Source organism: Hylaeus anthracinus, unplaced genomic scaffold, assembly GCF_026225885.1.
Source record: "Hylaeus anthracinus isolate JK02 unplaced genomic scaffold, UHH_iyHylAnth1.0_haploid 12002, whole genome shotgun sequence".
NCBI lineage: Eukaryota > Metazoa > Arthropoda > Insecta > Hymenoptera > Colletidae > Hylaeus > Hylaeus anthracinus.
Window position 1 is genome coordinate 6,772,342 of NW_026534349.1, and position 20,209 is coordinate 6,792,550.

The 20,209-nt window shown below is 35.9% G+C and overlaps 4 protein-coding genes, 1 long non-coding RNA gene and 2 other non-coding genes across 8 annotated transcripts; 3 read left to right on the forward strand and 4 right to left on the reverse strand.

Moving 5' to 3' along the window:
• Positions 1-1,151: 1,151 nt before the first annotated feature.
• Positions 1,152-4,292, forward strand: LOC128892301 (iron-sulfur cluster assembly enzyme ISCU). Its single transcript, XM_054152634.1, has 5 exons — positions 1,152-1,272; positions 2,730-2,965; positions 3,390-3,614; positions 3,682-3,760; positions 3,977-4,292. The coding sequence occupies exons 2-5, from the start codon at positions 2,879-2,881 to the stop codon at positions 4,060-4,062; spliced, it is 477 nt and encodes a 158-aa protein (XP_054008609.1). The 5' UTR covers positions 1,152-1,272; positions 2,730-2,878; the 3' UTR covers positions 4,063-4,292.
• On the reverse strand, positions 1,283-2,928 carry LOC128892303 (uncharacterized). 2 transcript variants are annotated; one of them, XR_008461040.1, is made up of 4 exons: positions 2,791-2,928; positions 2,594-2,679; positions 2,200-2,348; positions 1,283-1,990 (listed from the first exon to the last, which is right to left on the reverse strand). It is a non-coding gene; the product is annotated as an uncharacterized LOC128892303 (long non-coding RNA). The 2 variants fall into 2 exon arrangements; XR_008461041.1 differs by having other exon boundaries at positions 2,594-2,675; positions 2,791-2,906.
• Positions 4,293-7,781: 3,489 nt separating the features above from the next.
• Positions 7,782-15,688, forward strand: LOC128892287 (monocarboxylate transporter 9). Its single transcript, XM_054152616.1, has 5 exons — positions 7,782-8,708; positions 9,446-9,658; positions 9,758-9,884; positions 9,976-10,155; positions 13,898-15,688. Exons 1-5 carry the CDS (start codon positions 8,570-8,572, stop codon positions 15,096-15,098), a joined length of 1,860 nt encoding a protein of 619 aa, XP_054008591.1. The 5' UTR covers positions 7,782-8,569; the 3' UTR covers positions 15,099-15,688.
• LOC128892295 (NADH dehydrogenase [ubiquinone] iron-sulfur protein 3, mitochondrial) lies at positions 15,669-17,296 on the reverse strand. Its single transcript, XM_054152627.1, has 5 exons — positions 17,139-17,296; positions 17,005-17,070; positions 16,566-16,813; positions 16,253-16,498; positions 15,669-16,190 (listed from the first exon to the last, which is right to left on the reverse strand). Exons 1-5 carry the CDS (start codon positions 17,200-17,202, stop codon positions 16,038-16,040), a joined length of 777 nt encoding a protein of 258 aa, XP_054008602.1. The 5' UTR covers positions 17,203-17,296; the 3' UTR covers positions 15,669-16,037.
• Positions 17,297-17,406: 110 nt separating this feature from the next.
• On the reverse strand, positions 17,407-18,601 carry LOC128892299 (COMM domain-containing protein 5-like). Its single transcript, XM_054152631.1, has 4 exons — positions 18,440-18,601; positions 18,163-18,355; positions 17,940-18,086; positions 17,407-17,852 (listed from the first exon to the last, which is right to left on the reverse strand). The coding sequence occupies exons 1-4, from the start codon at positions 18,534-18,536 to the stop codon at positions 17,669-17,671; spliced, it is 621 nt and encodes a 206-aa protein (XP_054008606.1). The 5' UTR covers positions 18,537-18,601; the 3' UTR covers positions 17,407-17,668.
• A 500-nt stretch (positions 18,602-19,101) lies between these two features.
• Positions 19,102-19,174, forward strand: Trnar-ucg (transfer RNA arginine (anticodon UCG)). The gene has a single exon. It is a non-coding gene; the product is annotated as a tRNA-Arg (tRNA).
• A 383-nt stretch (positions 19,175-19,557) lies between these two features.
• Positions 19,558-19,653, reverse strand: Trnay-gua (transfer RNA tyrosine (anticodon GUA)). The gene is made up of 2 exons: positions 19,617-19,653; positions 19,558-19,593 (listed from the first exon to the last, which is right to left on the reverse strand). It is a non-coding gene; the product is annotated as a tRNA-Tyr (tRNA).
• Between the last annotated feature and the right edge of the window lie 556 nt (positions 19,654-20,209).

The window sequence follows — 20,209 nt, forward strand, 5'->3', positions numbered from 1 at the left end:
TTCCCTTCGATTCTACGTTAAACGTCGTTTCTGGAACGCTTCTCGCCGTATCGCCATCGTCACGACGACTCTCCTTCGGGATTTCATTAACATTTTTATTCCCCGCATCGTTTGGCCGTTTAATGCCCAACGAATGTAATGCTCGCGCAAGGTCTCTCTTAGAAACGGGTATTTTATTTTCCTCGCACGTGCAACAACGATTCTCGGAATCACGGACGCCGTTGGTTCTTTGTTTCCGCGTCATGGGGCACTTTGAAACATGATCTGTATTTTGTTCTTTCAGCTCGTTCGAGGATTTCTTACGAGCACGGGACCTCGTGTTGCGATCATCGCTAGATGCGATCTTCAGATAAGGACAATCACACTGGCAGCACACTAGCTCTAAATCCTTCGAACGAATCGTGTTTTTCTTTCCCACGTAATTTTGCCCATTAGCCTCCGCGTCGCGGGTTCTCGATTTCTCAAAACAACCACACCGTTTAACCTTCATCTGTTCGGAAATCTCTCTCTGCATCGCGATCCTCTGTTTACTCGCAATACCCCTCGGATCGGGCACGCAAAAGTCAACAGTTTTTGCGGCGAAATCTAATCTCTGCCGGCTACTCTCGCGATAAACGTTTTCACAATCCTGGCACAATACGTAGCCCGATACGTTCATTTCTTGGAACGGTACGACGTAATTTTGTAGTTGGCAGTTGCAACAGACCGCTTTAGGAGGCTGTTGTGTTTGAACAATTTCTACGTACTCGTTTACATGCTCTGCTGCCTTTGGCAACGACTGTTTCGTATTAAGCATCAATGTACCCATTTTTTTCGTTTCGCGAGTTGCCTGTTTATCGATGTGTTCTTTTGTTTCTGGAACATTGCGCATGATTTCCTTCGTTTCCTTTAGTAACTGAGATCTATCCACATATTTTTTACCCTTTCTCGTAATCTCCTTCGCAGTGTCCTCGAACTTCTCAAGCACTTCCTGCTTGTTCGTTGATTCGTTCCTCCCGTCCTGGGACGGATCTTTCTTAGCGTCGTTGTGCTTCTCGTTAAATTGACGGTATCTCTTTACAGCGCGTTCTATTTCAGCCTCGTCATCCCCGTCGTAATTAGTCGCAATTCGCGTAGAAGTCTTTTTGTTGCGAGTGTTTCGCCGTCTCGAGCATTTGACGAACCGTCGCTGCGGGAGAGACCTACATTTCCATGGATCAGGGATTCCTTGAGCGAAGGGCAAACCCAGTTCGTTCCATAGTCGGTCAGTGGCGAGACATCTGACGTAACGAGGTATAAAATTTTTTTGCAGGACACGTACCTCCGTTGCACCACAGCATCCTCTCGAGGCTAAGTATTCCCTCCAAGTGTCGGGAATGCCTCGTCGCAAGCAATCGCGATCGTTTTGCTCGTACCGAGACGAAATCGTTAAAAACGGACGCGCTTTTAATAATTTTGCCGTGGAGAATGGACCGCGTACAACCTCGCGAACATTGAGATTATTTTTCCGTAGCCGATTCGGCGACGTCCACTCGTACGTCCATCCGGTGCAAATTTTGTACTCGTCCGATTCCTTTATTCGTATCCCTTTTCTGCATCGAGTCCGTTTGACGAGACAGCATTGTCGATTCTTGGAACATCGTGCCACTGTATAGTTGTATACAGTATACAGGATGAATCATCTAAGGCTGGAACCTAAAATATCTCTGTTGCGATAAGAGAATATATCAAAGGAAATACTTTTTTCCAACAGAAATATTGTGATAAAGAATTTTTTTTAAAGTAAACCGACGTGTTTTCATTGATGTAGTATCGTCGTCGATAGAAAAACAAAGTACGCCACGTATTAGTACGTCGACTTTCGAATGACCTCCTGAAGAATTACTCTTATATAATCATATCTTAGTTAATTTACAGAGGTCGAGCGAGGGAAGATCAACATTTTTGATATTTCGAAAAATATAATCTTCAAAAAAAAAATATTTCCGTTTACGACGTAAATAGATTTCCCCTGAAATATTTTCTCGTGTCATTGAAAGTAACGGAGATATTTGGGATTTCAACTTCAGCTGAGTAATACTGTCTATTGAAAATAATAAAGCTCTGGCGAGATTTTACAATACATGCAAATGTATCGATATTTTTATATAGCGTTTGTATTAGAAAGTAGAGAACGAATAACAGAGATTGTCGTAGGAAAAATACATCAAGGTTTCTTACTGGCCGGATACGTTGTGCAATTCAAATATTTTGTATGAAGCTTACAAAACGTTCATCGATACAGGTTATGGAACAATAGTGTTTCATACATTGCTTTTACGTTGCAATCAAAATTCTGCAATCGCATGCCAACGATATACCGTCCTTTCCTGAAATTTATATGTTTTTCGAAACGGTATATCGAATTCTTTCGAATTATCCGAACAATTAATATTTAGTGGACAAATTTTTGTTTGAAACATCGTTTCTAACGTTTTACTTGAAGTAGGCTAACATCTATACATGTACTACGTAATATTGTTTTGTATAAAACATTCTGAAATTATTCAAAATTGAACTGTTGTGTTTTGAAGCAAATTTGTCCAAGTTTGTTGAAGAAAATGTTATAACTCACGTTATTCTTTGATTAATGTTGGTGAATAAAATAATTTTGTAGATATAATTCGTTCGACATACACAAATCTTAGTTCCATTACCTTGCTTGAAAAGATTGAATTTGTTTAGAAAGAAATTCGTATAACTGTCCCCAGGTGTATGCAGGGCTACCAGTCACTCGTATTACCAACATAGATACTACATTGTACTACGCACTTCACGATAAAATCAGTTGTGTCAGTGGAGTATTGTGCAAAGTGGCGAAAGTGTTTTTCTGATCAATGTCAATGCAAACATAAGCACGATGTCTTTGCTACGTACGTTGCCCACTCTTAATAACGCTACCAAATTAATATCGCGCAGCGTTCCAGCTGTGTCTTATCATCCAAACGTAAGTACTGATTATTTTTGTTTTCCGGTGTCGTTCCTAACCTGACAAAACATACGTCTTACGGCACTTTTAGCGATCAATATCGTATAGTTGCATCTATTATTGGAATACATAGACAGAAAGTTTGACCTTGATATTTGACTTTTGCATAGTTATGCTTCCAATGGAAAACCGCTTAAAAATACAGCGCAGTAAATACTTCGTATTAATAGTCCTGGAATTTTAGGTTATGTTGATATACGATTTCAATTAAATGCGTAAATTATCTTCTCGAAAGTTAATTAATAAAATGCATACCTATGTGAAAAATGCAAAAAGAATTCTTACTTTCACCAATTTAATACTAATATAATCAATATAAATAAATTGAATATTGATTACAAGGATCTATATGTCTTTACTACTTATTGTTATTACTTTATAGGTATTAGATCATTATGAAAATCCAAGAAATGTTGGCTCTTTGGATAAAAATGACTCCCAAGTTGGCACCGGGCTTGTAGGAGCACCAGCCTGTGGGGATGTCATGAAACTTCAGATTAAAGTTGACAAGGATGGAAAAATTGTCGATGCTAAGTTTAAAACTTTTGGATGTGGCTCTGCTATTGCCTCGAGTTCGTTAGCCACAGAATGGGTCAAGGGAAAGACTGTAAGTAACTATATACTTTCATGAGTTCTCTAAATAAATATAAATGTTCAATTGCCTCATATTATAGGTTGACGAAGCATTGAAGTTAAAAAATACCGATATTGCTAAAGAATTGTGTTTACCACCCGTCAAGCTACACTGTTCGAGTGAGTAATTTTTATCGTTTTAATTTATTATTTTATTATTTTTGAGATACAAAACCTACTTTGAATGTTTAGAGGAAATTTTTAAAATTGGTAGTAAACTGTACCGACATCTAACATATTAAATTCTATAAATCAAACAAGACATACGATTTATGTTTTAACTGAAAACTAATTACCATGAAAATAAGTTACAAATTTAATTTTTTTATATTATAGTGCTTGCAGAAGATGCAATTAAGGCTGCTTTATCAGATTATCGTATAAAGCAGGAGGCAAAATCAAAAGATAATACCTCAACTTAAATCTGATATGTTCCATAGTATTATGTAACATTACTTGTGGTTACTCTAGTTAGTGATGTTGTTAACCACTATATACTTTTATAGATTTTAGAATCTCAGCAAAGTATGAACTGTGATCAGAAATAAAAATTACTGTATCCTAATATATATTTAAAGTTCCATGTAAAAATACTTAGCTGTGCTTTATTTTCTTTTATGACAATGAATAAATATATTTAATTAAAAATCTGCTTAATGTAGAGTTTTCATTTACATACGTTTGTTGCGCATAAATACATGTTGTAAACGATCTATTGTATGGCAATTTAAACTATCGATAAAACAGTTTTACTTGTCTTCTTTTCATGTGAACATAGTATGCCACCAATGATGACGCAATGATGGCGGGCCGGGGAAAGAGCTATACCTCTTATCGATGAATTTTTTTTTGTTTTAAAGATTATCGTAATAACAATTTTATGCAAATTATGAGAGAAGAGATACCGAATAAGCCGAGCAGAAGTAACTACTATTTCACCTAATTCCACAGATAGCGAAAAATAAAATGTGTAATAGCACAAATTCATAGCAGTTTCCTTATAGCCGTGATACGGGAACAAATATTTACTCGGATTCTTGTATCTTTATTCATACAATAGAATTGCATTCCCAGAGATCGGTTTCCAAGAATCAGACTTCGATTCAACCGATTAAAATGAACGCGTTACACACGCCTGAGTTCGAAAGCGAGCCGGATCGACGACACGAGCATCCCTCTTTTAAACTGTCATCGCTACACCAATTGATGCTTAATAAGAAGGAATATAAACTGAGTCATATGCAGTTACTACTGTCAATTGCGCGTTTCAAGATAATTTGCGAAGAGGAACAATTACTTAGCTCGTTAATTCGTAATTTACGTTGCCCATAAGTTTCCACGTTGCCTATAATATATTTACGTCGATTAAAGTTGCTCTTATCTATACGAGATAAACGGATATTGATTTCAGCTTTTTTTCTTTATTAAATGTTTTCATTGATCGACAGATGAAATTGTTCACGTGGAATCGTCGTACATATAACTTTTAACGGGTCATTCATGTGTTACTAGATGTGCCACCAAACGTGTAATTATATAATATAATTATACAATCAGAAAATACAGCATTGGAGATATTTCAAATGCGCTTATCGCAATACTGTAGATTCAGTCAAGATATCTGTTACCTATATAACGGATGTATCAATATACAATCACGCATATGTTCCATATAACAAACGTGATAAAAAGTAAAGTATGCTACTTCGAAGATACTCGAAAGAAGTGGAGCATACAGCTCGGCGTTATAAAATTTCTTCAACGTCGAGTGATATAAGCTATTTATTGTGACATTAGATACTCGAAACAGTGGTAGATAAGCACTGCCTTTTTTTTGTTGTTATTCAAACTTCACGTAAGTTTTTTTTCCGAGCAAGAAATTATTAAGAAGTAAATCTTTAGCGGTACAACGACGTACTACGTTTCGAAAAATAATAATACCGTAGCGTTCACAATATTTTAATTACCGAGGCAGTAATTCGATCGTGTCCAGCTGAACACGTGTTGTACACGCGCCATTACTGTTTCGTTCTAATTCCCTGTACAGTCATCAAGTGTTTGTACGCACAATAGCTTCTCTGACAAACACGATGCCAGCGGTGCGCGATATGATTGAAACGATGCAATCTTGCCTCGCTGCATCACAAGCAGTAATTGGATGAAAATTGTTTACGTAGACTTCTATCGATATTTGTTTGCTTTGCGATGCACGTAAATAATCTATAGTCCAAACAACCGAACTGTAGTCGGATTCACGTGTCAATCAAATTTTACGTCAGAATACGCGACAGAATCTCGAACATACTATCGTATACGCTAAGCATTGTATTCTAAAACAACGATATTTTTACTAACCCTGTCTCCAGAGATACCTGCTCTCTACATTATCAAACTCTGATTTAATCCTATTATCGGTATGCACTCATTTGTGTTTTTTAAGCAAGTATATAACCAACAAATAATCTATTTACAACAATTGTCATTTACAATTTTCCCAGCAGGATAAGTACAGCTGGAAAGTAGTGCCTCTACTGTCGTATAATCTTTCTCAGAAACCAGATATAATATATTACGGTTAAAGAAGGTTAAACGGAAACAATTCCATGAATTAGTTCTTCGAAACTGAATAGCGATTTCTCAAGAGATGAGTCGTTTGAAATTTACCTTTTCGCGATAAGCCGAGACGAGAATCCCTTGTGACGATAAAGAGGCGTTTTCCAGATTGGCATTCAATATCGGGCACGAGGAATGCTTATCGCGTTCGATGCTTGTTTTCCCTACCTCGATTTCTCTATCCACAAAATGGGACGCATTTGCGCGCGAACAAACATTAAATTTGAATAGGGCGTTTCGATGCGGGGACGATTCTACATTAGTCCATGGGCCGTCCTCTCGTGTCCCGTCGTAAATTTTCCATTCCCTCGTGTTCCTCGGTGTAATCTCTTTTCCTCTATGCAAGCCTGGAATATAGAAGGTAATAGAGAAAGAGAGCTAGAGACAGGAAAGGAGAAGTATAAAGAGAGTATAACATTTACTAAAGGGTGGGAGAATCGTCGAATGCTGGAGGGAAGGAGCTCCGATGTCAGGCTGAGGCGAGAGTCATGGAGCATTTCCCCCTCCACGTGCACACCGATGCACGACCCTACGTATACATTAACTTAGCGCTTCGAGCAAATTCGGGGAGTCGAGAGAGACGGCGAATGTAAGCCCTTTACTTCTCGCTCTCATTGTTAGCATGACTGAAATCGACTTGTCGGCGAATACGATTCGATCTTGACTGACGGTCGTTCATTCACTCTTGTAGACAGACTATGTCAACGTTTTACAATTACAGTTGCTATTGATCACCTATTCAATCATCTTAACTGCAATTACAGATTACATTTTGCAATCATTAATTACTGTCGATCACCATTACGGGTATAATTGTAACCATGGTCAATCACGATCAACATACAATGTAGTCTGTAACTGTCGATTGGATTACGTTTTATTTAACCACCTTTTGATTGTACATCTGCCATGAACACATCAAATTTAGCTTTTATGTAACACAGATGTTGGAACGCTGGAAACCTTGTTTTTTTCCTTCTGTATACCTCTGTATTCTAGTTATCTCCTGTACGTTGCCACGTACTTTACACATTTTTATACCTGTATGGAACATAACATAATTTCGTTCACAACTGAATCTAAAAAAAGAGTAATTTAGCAAGGCGTTCCGATTTCTCAGGTGGTATTGTAATGTTAATCGCAGCGAGTGGCAATTACGCTCGTAATTGTAGCAATTGCACTTAGCAACTACGACTTTAATTGTGGAGTGACGATAGATATCGTAATTGCTGTCACTGGTAATTACAATTTTCCATCTAGAGGAGTAAACACGACCAACAGTCAAGATCGTATTCCTGTTTGCCGACAGTTCAGGCTTCAGCTGTTGTGTCCAGAGAGAGAAGGACACGCTCGTATTCGTTCTCTTTCTCGCATCCCCGAAGCTACCCGAAGCGGTCAGCTCACGTACACGCGATTCGGCGCGCTGGTGTACGTGTGCAGGGGGAGAATTCTCTATGACTCGCGTCCTCAATCTGACATCGGAGTGGAAGGGTGAAACAGGAGGACCAATGGGCATGGTGGGAGAAAGGATGAAGTAGTGGCAAGCGGCCCTGCGTGATACACAGCTGATCGGTCGTTCTGTGACGGAAGAGCTGTTTTGCTTGCGCGTCGTGCATCGCGGGTGGTGATATCGTCGACTCTACGCACGGGATGACAGTGAACCGTGCCTGAGAATCCCGTATACATGCGATTGTTTATGTGCTCTATGCAATTTGACAAAGTATCGAGAGCAAGAGATACGGGCGGTGGTGTTACCCCAGTTGTTAAACTGCTCGCAACATCGGCGCATTGCGGATCGCAATTGGTGGCGTCAGGTCAATTACATCGCGGATATTATCCTTTATTTCGAAGGAAATCGTTAACACGGAGAAGGTCTATGACCGGATCACGACGAAGTTCACCTTATCAGGGGAACAGAATAAACCACGGCGTAGGTGTGACTAGCAACAGTTTGAAATTGATGAAGTCCGAAGCCATCGGAGAGGAGGACACAACTGCTGATCCTGCAGTTTGTGAACATTGATATCGGTGCACTCACAGCTCCCTTTATATCTATTCCGTGTTTCAATTCAACGTGTATTCGCTCGTTATCGTTTACTTTCGAGCTTATTTCCTTTTTTTGGTTCTTTTCTTTCTTCATTTTTCGTTGCATCTATCCGTTCGTATGACTGTACACGGTAATCGCGCGTTAGTTTATTTTTCTTTGTAGCATTTGCGATCGGTTTCGCTTTTTCCTTCTTTGTACAAATTTCCATACGTAGCGTATGCCTGTATATGCGCGCGCGCGCGCGAGTGTGAACGTGAAAGAAAAGGTTGATGACAATGCAACGAGTCCAAGATCAAGACAATGGAATCAACATCAAATTCGGGGCGAGCAAAGGCAAGGGAAATTATAAGCTAGTGTCGCAGCGTTCGGAAAATGAGAAAAAAAATGTCAACGGGACCAACAAACACGGTGAGTCGTTATACATTGAAATTTATTCGAGTTTTTGAAACAATCGATGGTCGTTTATTTTTTTAATTGGTAATTCAAGTTTTGGTAAAGAAAAAATGTTAATACATAGACGTCTAAAAATATGTTACATTTCAGTCGTGAAAACAAAATTTTTTGGGTAAATTCTAATAACAGGTGCATCGGAGTCGTTCATCTTCTTCTTTCTTCTGTTTTCGTTTGCAGATTAAACTATATTTTATAAAATGTTCGTAATAAAAATGTTTCTCGCTGAATGGTTTGTTTTGCATCGAAGATAGGCAAGATTTTATTTGAATATAGAATGACTAATCCCTATAGCGATTTATTCATGATTCTCACGAATGTTTCCACATGCACGATACAGGATATATCATTATATCGAAGTATAAATTCGAATTCCAATTTTTATTGAACCAGTAATCTATAAAATTTTGTTTGTTTTATTTATTATTCGAGATTTTTATCTTGATAAATTTTTATCCATCTCTCTGGTATATTCTAAAATTAGAAAATGTTTCGGTATTTATCTTTGGCTTTTAACGTGAACATAGCGATTTGTAACGTAATATAGTGTTTACATACTTGTAATAATTTTTTTTATTGTAAATAAAAGTAGAAATTTTTAAATTATAAAGTAAGTAATATGATCTTTTTAGTAAGGTTTTTTTTTCTTCAAAAATATGTATTGTGATTGGATTGGTAATTATTTTGTTATTCAGTTAAAAATGTAACATCCGAAGAAGAACTAGTTCCACCGGATGGAGGATGGGGATGGCTTGTACTTTTAGCATCCGTCATGGTCAATCTTCTTATCCCAGGAACAGTGAAATCATTTGGTGTTCTGTTTGTTGAATTTCTTGAAGTTTTTGATACGTCACCATCTACAGCTGCCTGGATCCCAGCTTTATGCTATTTTCTATATAGTTCACTGGGTAAGATTTGCATATGTTTTTTCTAGCAATGTTTTTGTTGGAAGATTGTAACTTTTTATATAAGCCTTGTTTTGCTTAGTAACTTATTTTTGCTTGTAGGACCTCTTTCCAGTGTGTTATCGGTTAAATACTCATATAGAACGGTAACACTCATAGGAGGAACATTTGCTGCTGTAGGAATGATGCTGAGTTATTTTGCAAACTCTGTGGCCTTTTTGTGTATTAGGTAATTATGTTATTATTAACAAGAAAACATGTTCTTAATACATATTGCGTTCATCTCTAAGATACAATGTAATTAATTGGTTTGCTTTTAGCTATGGTGTTCTGGTAGGAATAGGAGCAGGATTGGCTTTCCCTCCAACCGTGTACATTGTAACTTCTTACTTTGTACGGTTACGTGGACTTGCAAATGGGCTTTGCATATCTGGTAGCGCTTTAGGTTCTATATTCCTTCCACCCATTCTTGGAATTCTTCTACGAGAATATGGATACAGGTATGTTTTTTGTTACATTAATGAGTAGACAGGTATGATCTTATTTTTCTGATAGACATTAAAATTATGATTTAAGAAAGATGGACAGAAAACCGTTCAATATGCATTTATCTAACAGTATTTCTTTGATTTAAATTGATATAATAATATTCCCCTGTGAATTAATATTTTTTTGGATATGTTTTCATTAATCTTTTCAACGACCTAGACAAAATAATAAAATTAAATTATGTTTTCATACACTAATTTTAATTGATTTTGACAAAATTTAATATATTTGTGATTTGTGGCCTTAATTGTCCAACTTTATTGTAATTTGTAACATTGAAATGAGTGTTACAAAGATACAAGACAATTTGTGTATTTTTTTTACGTGCATCTTCTCGTTCTCGTGAAGGTCTGTAAATAAAGTGTTCTTGTCGTAATATTTTGTGAAGATTACCTTGGTGAGTATTGATACATCCATTATTATAATTTATTAAATAAATGTAAAGTTGATTGATGTGCATGCACAGAGAGTCCCTCTCACGAGATGTACAGATAAACCACGCGTGAATTTGTGTACAGAACACTATTGTATATCTCTGTAAATTTACAGCTTTTATAGCTGATTTTACAGCTTTTCTATCAAACTCGTCGTCACTAAAGATAACGAACATTAACTTGTTCGACGTTTGTACGGTAATGTATACATACGTGTAAAGAAACATCATCGATTGTAGAGGAAGTGCTAGGCTCGCGATGAATTACCGACCTCGCCGTTATAACCGAGCAAATTTATATACTAACCCGATGTCTGCAACTGAAACGGCACATGAAGTCGTAAATAATGAGCCGCTCTCGACGTGTTTAGGTAAGAAACATATTCCGTTACATGCGTTTGTTTTTGTTTTTTTTTTTTTTTTTTTTTTATGTGTGTTTATCCGTATTTTAGTCAAAATGTACGCGACCCATACTTTCAAACCACGTAAACAATTACACTTTGAGTGATATGTTTTGACGCTATTTTAAATTAGACCCAACCACAATGTGAAGGTAGCGAGATGGATCGCAAGTACGCCTGGGCCATACGATTATGCGAGGCTTCCCGATTATGCCGTGATGACTTTCATTCATCGTAATAAGGACGACTTCCTTGGCCGGGTGGTTCATTTAAAAACTTCGCACACGATTGTTACAATCAAGATATCGCGATACGTTTCATGAAACGTTTAGTGCAGGGATGGGGAATCTGCGGCTCTCTCGTATATTACGCGAATCATTCATCTTCTTCGTTAATACGCTTTTTAAATTTATTTTTAATGTTAAGTATATTTTATAGTGGAAGATAGCGAGTAAATTTTTACATACACAGTGGTAACTGAAACGAGTGAGTGCCAAAGATATTCTTTCCATTTGGTTTTACATATTACAACACGAACAAAATCCAATACAAAGTCCATTTTTTTTGAATTGGAAAGGTGTCTACACTCGCATATAAACGTGATAGGTTAAGCAGTTTTCAAGTCACGACGAAGCAAATACTCGGGCAAACAAAAATTCCGAAAGCACTATTTCGGGCGTTGTTATCATTGAACAAGTCTATGCAATGTATGAATTAGCGAAGTGACGTGGTTCCCCACTTCTGTCTTTTTTAGTGTAAATACGATACAATTCTTAATTTACATAATTTGCATGCAAATAAGTATTACGATTAAAGTTACTGCTAGCCAACGTAAGTGTGTACATTTTTATTCGAAATACAAATACGTACGATAGTAGATAACACAATTTTGTCTTTTTGAATCGGATTCGCTTTGTACTCGATTAAACAGGAAGAGAACGACCCGTCGAACAATCAGTTAGCGATGCATAAAACCGTGTATATGCAAGTCTTTTGTTGTGTTTGCATACGTAATAATCACGTTCGCGAGAACCACGGAAACGTACGGGTTGACGTTGAAAGTATTTGCATATTTTTACGTGCACGCATTATACGACGGACGCGTGATGCTCACGTGTCTGGTGTTAAACATGTGGCAAAAAAAAAGAAAAAAAATAGACAACGATAACTTCGAATAACTCGTTTCATTTTTCGACGTTACGATTACTGGTAGAGGTGTTCAGTCATAATTGAGGAAAAAGAAAACAAATTATACTATTTATCGTTCCGTCGGACATGCGTTTTTATTTTGGTATGGTTGTTCTTGTTTCCTTATTTATTTAACGGGAACGTGAACGTGTGGAGTAGACGTCCTTATCAACTAATCACAAGTATGAGTGTACGTTAGATGATACTTCAATGTAAGTCAGACAAAACTGCTAGTTCGTGTTGTCATCATTTATTTTCCAGTTTTCTTTCCAGCAGTGGGGTGAACACTGTGCTGCGTCGAATGACGTTTCGATGAGAGAATTTTGGTCGTTTAAATAACGAATAAATCGCGTATCGATTAAATTCTAGTCATCGCAAATCGTGGAACGCGTTACGCGTGACGAATTGAACGTAAACCATTTTATTTCTACATACATAGTTGACTCGAATACCAAACAATAGATGCGTAAGGGTAAAATCTCTGTCACGTCTAAGCGTACCCTTTATTTTTCTTTTGTTGCAGAGAAATGTGTTCCATGGAAGAAGACAGGGAAAACGCGATTTCGAAGAAGATGAACTTCTCTTACGGCAAAGAATATTGTACGCGATCTGAAACATGGTATAAATATAACTGCCGTCCCAATCTATTTAAAACGCGAAGGGATGCGCGTCTCGTCTTTGATATTTCTTTTTCTTTTTTTATTAAATTTTGTATGTCGTTGCGTAGTTTGTCGAAGTGCTAGGTTTCAGGTCGTGGCACAAAATCGGATGCGCCATAGTCTGTGCCCTGATTAAAATATGATTAAGGTCCATAGACTATGGTACATCTGTACAGTACTTTGTAAATTATTTAAATCAATTATTTGAGAGTACAACAAATATTGAATTTACAAGTTATACCACACAAAGTAACCAAAGAACAAAATTAATTTATGCGAATGACTAAATAAGACTTCGCTTGTGATGATTTATCTGTGATAGTTTACAATGTGTGAAATCCAGTATTATTAAAAGTATTATAATATTTAAAGAAACAGTCAACGACAATGTCTTGTATGTTATGGATTAATAACCACAGACTCTATTAACGAAATTGTATATACGGAGTACCTGTAATCCACGGTATTGACTTTTATACTTTTTATAATTTATAAACTCTAAGAAATGCATTTTTATATGTTCTGATTATGTAATTAACTCCGTATGCAAGGAATATAAAGAATAAAGCGTTCCTGTAGACGCTTGTATTTATTATCTTCTGAATTACTTTCATTTTATTGCATCATAGTCTTTACATTAAGATCCTAATAAGACGATCATCAAATATTTAAAAATATCTCCTATTCCATTCCATGTTTGTACAATTATTAAACGAATGTGTTTGTATTCTCATTCATTCATTAACTGTGTAACTTTAATGTAACATTCATAATTTAAGAATGTGATATATTATCAAATTGTCCGATGTCTAGTAAAAGTAACGTGCCTACGTCTATATTTCGTTATATTTTTGTAATTGAATTTGAAGCTGCGCCGTTCACTAATGTTCGTTTCGATTCTATTTTGTTCTTCCCCAACAGCCATGGAATTACCTGATGACGATATTGTAAGCTATATCATTCGTAACGATAGACTGAACGATGTGCTAAAGTTTATTTTGCTTTTTTACAGAGGTGCAGTATTAATAATGGGTGCTGTCACTTTGAATGTATGGGCGAGTGCTCTGTTATACGAACCGGTGGAAAAACACATGGTGCCCGCTTCGCCGTCGAATAAGTCGAACGACCACGACTTGGAAGCAGCATCTATAATCGTAACTAGTCCCGAAGACGAGAAGAAATTGAATAATATGATTTCTTCCGCGAACGAGAAGGCTGCCCCGATAGTACCAAAGAGTGCGTCTAGCGTCGCATTAGAATATTATAAAAATACTCCGGTGCAAACGAGAACGAGAAAAATAAGTATGCCTACGGGGCGAGAAATAACCGGTCAAATGCACAGCACGCCAGCCTTGCACGCCGTTCCCGAACGTGGCGGTGATTTTGGCAAATTATCAAGACGCAAGTCACCCTTCCAATCGCCCAGCACGTCATCGTTCAATTACGTTAGCACGCCGTATCACGGGAGCACTCTTTCCTCTCTGCATCCGGAGAGAGCATCCACGCTGACTCTGAACGCTATATCGAACACGTTCTCGAGAAAGGCTACGGATGAAACGAACAAGAAGAACGAGGAGAAACAGGAGAATAAGTTCTTCGATTTCAGCCTACTCAAGGATCCTATATATCTCGTGATTTTGATCTCAAACTCGACGAACGCCGTCAGCTATACGAATTTCGTTATACTGCTTCCAGCGTACGCGAATTCTTTGAAGTTCGATAAAAACAGGTCTTCCCTTTTACTTTCGATCGTCTCGATTTTAGATTTAATAGGACGTATCGGGGGCTCGGCCCTCTCCGATGTCTCGATAATGCCTAAGCATTGGTACTTCGTTGGAGGGTTACTCGTCTCTGGAATCTCATTAGCCGTTTTACCGATAGCCACGGATTATATCATGCTGTCAGTTTACTGCGGTATTTTTGGTTTGGCGTCCGGTATTTACGTCGGTATCACCGCGGTTATCATGGCTGACATGCTGGGGACGGAAAAGCTAACTTCTTCGTACGGTATTTCGTTATTCGTCAACGGAATTATACAACTGGTCGGCCCGCCCATTTGTGGCCTTATATACGAACAAATTGGAAGCTACGGTCCGATCTTTAGCATCTTGGGAATCATTTTAGTTGTAGGTGCAGCTTTGTGGGGTTTCGTGCCGTTCATTAGAAAGAGACAACACGCTCTGGAGAAAGCCAATCAAATCGAGAAATTGTAGAGCATTCGTAGCCCGGGATCCAGGAATCTCGTGATGACGAAGAGCTTCGTTGTATGATTACTGTAGAAGTTAATATAGCGTGTTTCGGTATATAATGAGCATATAATTATGAAATACTGTGATGTTAGAATGAATGTTATGTATATACCACTGGCACTGTGATGACGTTATACGCGATCCACACGCACATTTTCAGGTGGATTGTTGGGAAACAATTTTCAAAAGATATATTTTTAAGAAACACGAAAGTTTCTCTTTTCTCCAAAAATTGGAAGTATCTTGCCTTACAAGTGCGGAAAAAAAATATTACTCCTTGAAAGTAAGTTCTCGTTGATATTTAAAGAAAAAAAAAGAGCACACTTAGGAACAACTAAGTACTTAGGCCAAAAACGCACTAGCTGCTGGTGCTATCGTAACTTAACGAAGAATGCAATAATATAATTTAGTGCACGTCAAATTTTCTTAGCATATATATAACCGCGAAAGTCGAATACTTGTTTCTACACTTCCCTTGTGAAAGGGGTAAACATGTATATAATTCATAACTATTGTAAACACTTGGACATTAAAAATAGGGCCAGTCAATTTTATTATTGATTCGATTTGTTTACAATTCACCGAAAAACATGCCTTACAAAATAGAATATAAGCACTTTGTAATTAATAAATTACATTTATAATACTATACAATATGTATAATAAATAATGACACGAAGTATGCATATCTAATTTGAAGCATCCTATAAAAATGGGTAACTACTTACACTCCAGGATTAATAAAGAAATTACTCATAGTCTCAACCTGTTTTATTGAGGGGCAATAACTAATAATTACTATTAAAAGAAAATTAAAGAGCGACCCTTTTGTTATTTTTATATGCTTTCTATGTGTAAATATAGAAACGTCTAACGTCTAATATACGATGTTAACTATATAATTTATTTTTTTTTCGATGCATCTTCAGAAGAAGATGGAATTTGTCGGAAGTTAGGGAACTGTTCCCATGGAGCAGATAGTTCAAATCTACGAAATTCTTGTGTTAATTCTAGTGGTTCACATACCACTCGCTTCTTCTCGTCGTCATAGCGTACCTAACACAGGAATACATTTTTTACATCACTTATATATTCAGTGTCCAAACATGTTAAGTTACCTCAACATAACCAGAAAGTGGAAAATCTTTTCTCATTGGATGTCCTTCAAAACCATAATCTGTAAGAATTCTACGAAGATCCGAATGATTACGGAAGAATACACCAAACATATCCCACACCTCCCGTTCATACCAATTAGCAGCATCAAATACACATTCTGCTGATTCTACAGGTGTCAATTCATCAGTGTATGTCTTTACTCTAATACGTGAGTTATATCTTAGCGATAGAAGATTGTAGATAAGCTAGAAATGATCAAACACAAAATAATACTTGTTATAAAGAATGTTAAAATATAGCACAAAGCCTTACCTCGAATCTATATAACCGACTAGGAACATCCATTGCAGTCATATCTGCCAAGCTAAGAAATTGAGCATTATGATGATCTTTTAAGAATGCTAAAGTTGGAACAATTCCATCGGGAGCAATTAATACTTCGAGTTCATCACCAGTAGTTATCTGAACCTTTTGTACAAATTTTGGTAAACATTCGGCAACATATTGACCAAATTCCTTTAAACTTTCTACATCCACAGTAGAAGATTTACGGACCGTTGCTATTGAATAATTAGAACATTTTCTGTATACATCTTTTCATATATGTTTAAAATATAAAATATATATTTACTTTAAAGGTTGACCAGATATACAAAAAGGTTAAAAGAAATATCAGTAAAAATTATTATTAACATACATGATAACATTAAATTATGACAGAATATATACGATAAATAATAATATTACGTACGTTGTATTTCTGTCTTTTCGGTTGTCGTAGTGTTCGTTCTTATTAAAGGAAAAAGATTTGGATAACCTATTGATTAATAATTTATTACATAATATGAAACACAGATGTTAAAGAATCTAAATAAATTTACTTACATTTTGGTGTCGCGACGGGAAAATTTCGTGAGATCTTCAAACAATTCCTCAATAGAGACGTCATCTTTTCAGGAAAATCTCACAGCATGAACTAAGTACACAGTACACCTACACAAATGTAAGCGCCATTTGTACTGTTCCTTATCACGCACTCTACTATAGAAGAAATTGACATATTTCGTATATGTGCACACTACACTTAAACCAAAAATTTTCGAGCCTTTTGTATACCATCCAACCCTTAAAAAAGGTTAAAAGATTTTTAAAATGAGTTTCTTACATAAATTTATTTACGTATTATAACTTGGAATTACAATTAAGTTCATACAAATTTATACGATTATTTCAGTATGGAAACTTATATTAAAGTAATTTTGTTTTATTTTATTATTTATTTATGTACATCATTAGATATAGTTGTAATGTTGCAATATAAAACTTAATTCTGTTTTCTCGTCTATTTATTTGTAAAATAATATTGCACATAGTTAAAATTAAAAGTACATATAATATTAAGTTGTATACAATTATCAACTGCACACAATGTTTTTTAGGGCACACTGTTGTTCAATTTTTTGCATTTCTACAAGTATAGTTGCCACAGCATGCCTTAACTGATGAAATTTTGATAGAGATAGTTCAAATATCTGACACTCTCCATTATTGAATGTCCATTCCATTATAATATGTGGCTCCAAAACCCTATTTATGATACTAAAAATGAAAAGAATAACAAATATATTTAGACTGATACAAGACAAAGAAAAGTACTTTTTAAAAGAATTAATATGTTACTCTTACCTAGAAGAAATGGTGATGTCTACACGCCACTTGCAAGATATTAAATGTGCATAAAACTTTGTTCTGTGTATTAGACCTGCTATCAACTCTGGTCTTTTCTGACCATACACAACCGTAGACAGATCATCAATACAATCAGAAGGTAACCTAAGGAATTAAAAAATTTGTTGGTTAAAAAATTATGTGATAATTGAATACAGTATACAATTGATTGAAAATATACTTTAATTCATCCAATGCTTGTCTGAATTCTGCAGGCTTGACGTTTTGAGACGATATGCCCAAGTGAACTTTCAATATTGTACAAATTACTGAATAGTATTCATCCACAGATTGTTCTGACACGTTATACTTTTGACTTATCCTGTCTAATATTCCTCCTTCTATGTGTTCTTGATTTATTGCTTTTACAGCAACTACAAATTACAAATTTCATTATTACTTGTGGGATAAGGTGTGTACTAAATTACAATCAATGTATATAGTAAAAGTAAACTTACTTTGTATTAAAGGACGAACAAACACCTTTTTTAACTCGGGCAAAACTTTAGTTCTATTTCCTAAAGCATACAAAAGTTGGGTTTGAAAAGTTGACATTTTTATTACGAATTCCTTTATTATACTTTGTAGTACAATGATTGTCCTACATCTGCTGCTAGATGACGCCACAAGTTTGATTAATCAACATTGCAGAAACCTGTGGAAACGTTCTATTTTTTTGTACGTATACTTCTAATAAAACAATAACTAATGAACTGAAAAGAAATCATTGTAATAACGAAACTTTCCGACCGAATTTACACTTCTACGAAATAGCAATCAGAATTCCCGATTCTTTTAACTTCGTTCTTTCAAAATAAAAATTTTGGGAAATCTTATAAGAAACAGTCTTAAAATATTACAAAGGGAAATTTAGTAATTTTTTTTGTAATGTAAATGCATATAGATTATTCTTTTATTAATGTCGATTATTTAGTTTTCCAATACGGGAACGTATTCTAACCGTTAAGTTATTACAAAGTAATAATGCGAGAAAAATTGATGATATGTGAAATATATTAGATGGACGTATATAAAATATAAAGCATATTGTTTAATACTTCAAAATAATATATTACATAAAGCACCATAACATCAAAAGTTGAGTTACAGTCATGCAACTGACCGTGTGGCCTAATGGATAAGGCGTCGGACTTCGGATCCGAAGATTGCAGGTTCGAGTCCTGTCACGGTCGAACGATTAATTTTTTATTTTTTTGGTTTTCTTTAACAGTGTAGTATGAAGTACAAATATAAAGAAACAAATGTTATACGTAAATAATTTATTTTTCAGCGAACTAGAAGAATACTATTCACTTCCTTTTGTTCTATTTAATTCTACACATGCATTTATTCCGTAATTAAAGCACGTGAATAAATTTATGAAGTGGAAGTACCAGCAACATTCTTAAAATTCTACAAACGTACTTATTGTATGGTAATGTTCATAATCTCGTAGTCCGTTGCAAAAGCGATTGCCACATAAATAATTAATAATATTATATAAAAAACATATCGGTGTAATAACTTGATCGTTATAACACGTACTCCGCTCGAACTAAGAAAAATAAAAAAGAATTCCTTCGAGCCGGATTTGAACCAGCGACCTATGGATGTCTAATATATCAAACGTGCCAACTACAGTCCACCGCTCTACCAACTGAGCTATCGAAGGATAACGATTTTTAAGTATAGTTGGACACAGGATAAGCTAAATTTCAATACAGGTGTAGTAAAATCGTTTAATTTTGGATTTATTATCAAAATTTAATAAAAGAACATTTTTCCAAATTAATAAAAAAAGTTACACCCAGGTACTGGAAACTCAAGTGTCGCTTATGGTTGACACTGCGACAACTTGAAACAATATTTATACATATTGCATGCCAGGTGTATCATAGTCATAAATTATGGTAGCATAATAGAGATCAGAGACTTATAAGTGGCAGTAGATTATTATTACCTAGTAAGAATTAAAAATGATTTAGCATGAGCTATGTGTTAGATGTATAGACTAGTTTGCTGAAAACATCAATATAACGGAATGCAATATTTACCATCTGTTTCTTCATAATGGGGCTATCATTGAGTCTCTCGATAAAGAACATGTGTAACGTGACCTCGAAACATTTCTTTCAATAGAAAAAAATAGGGGAGTCAATGTGACGCGAAGACGAAGGAAAGTAATTACGTTACTGAATGCTCTGACATTATCGCAGGCATAAAGGTCG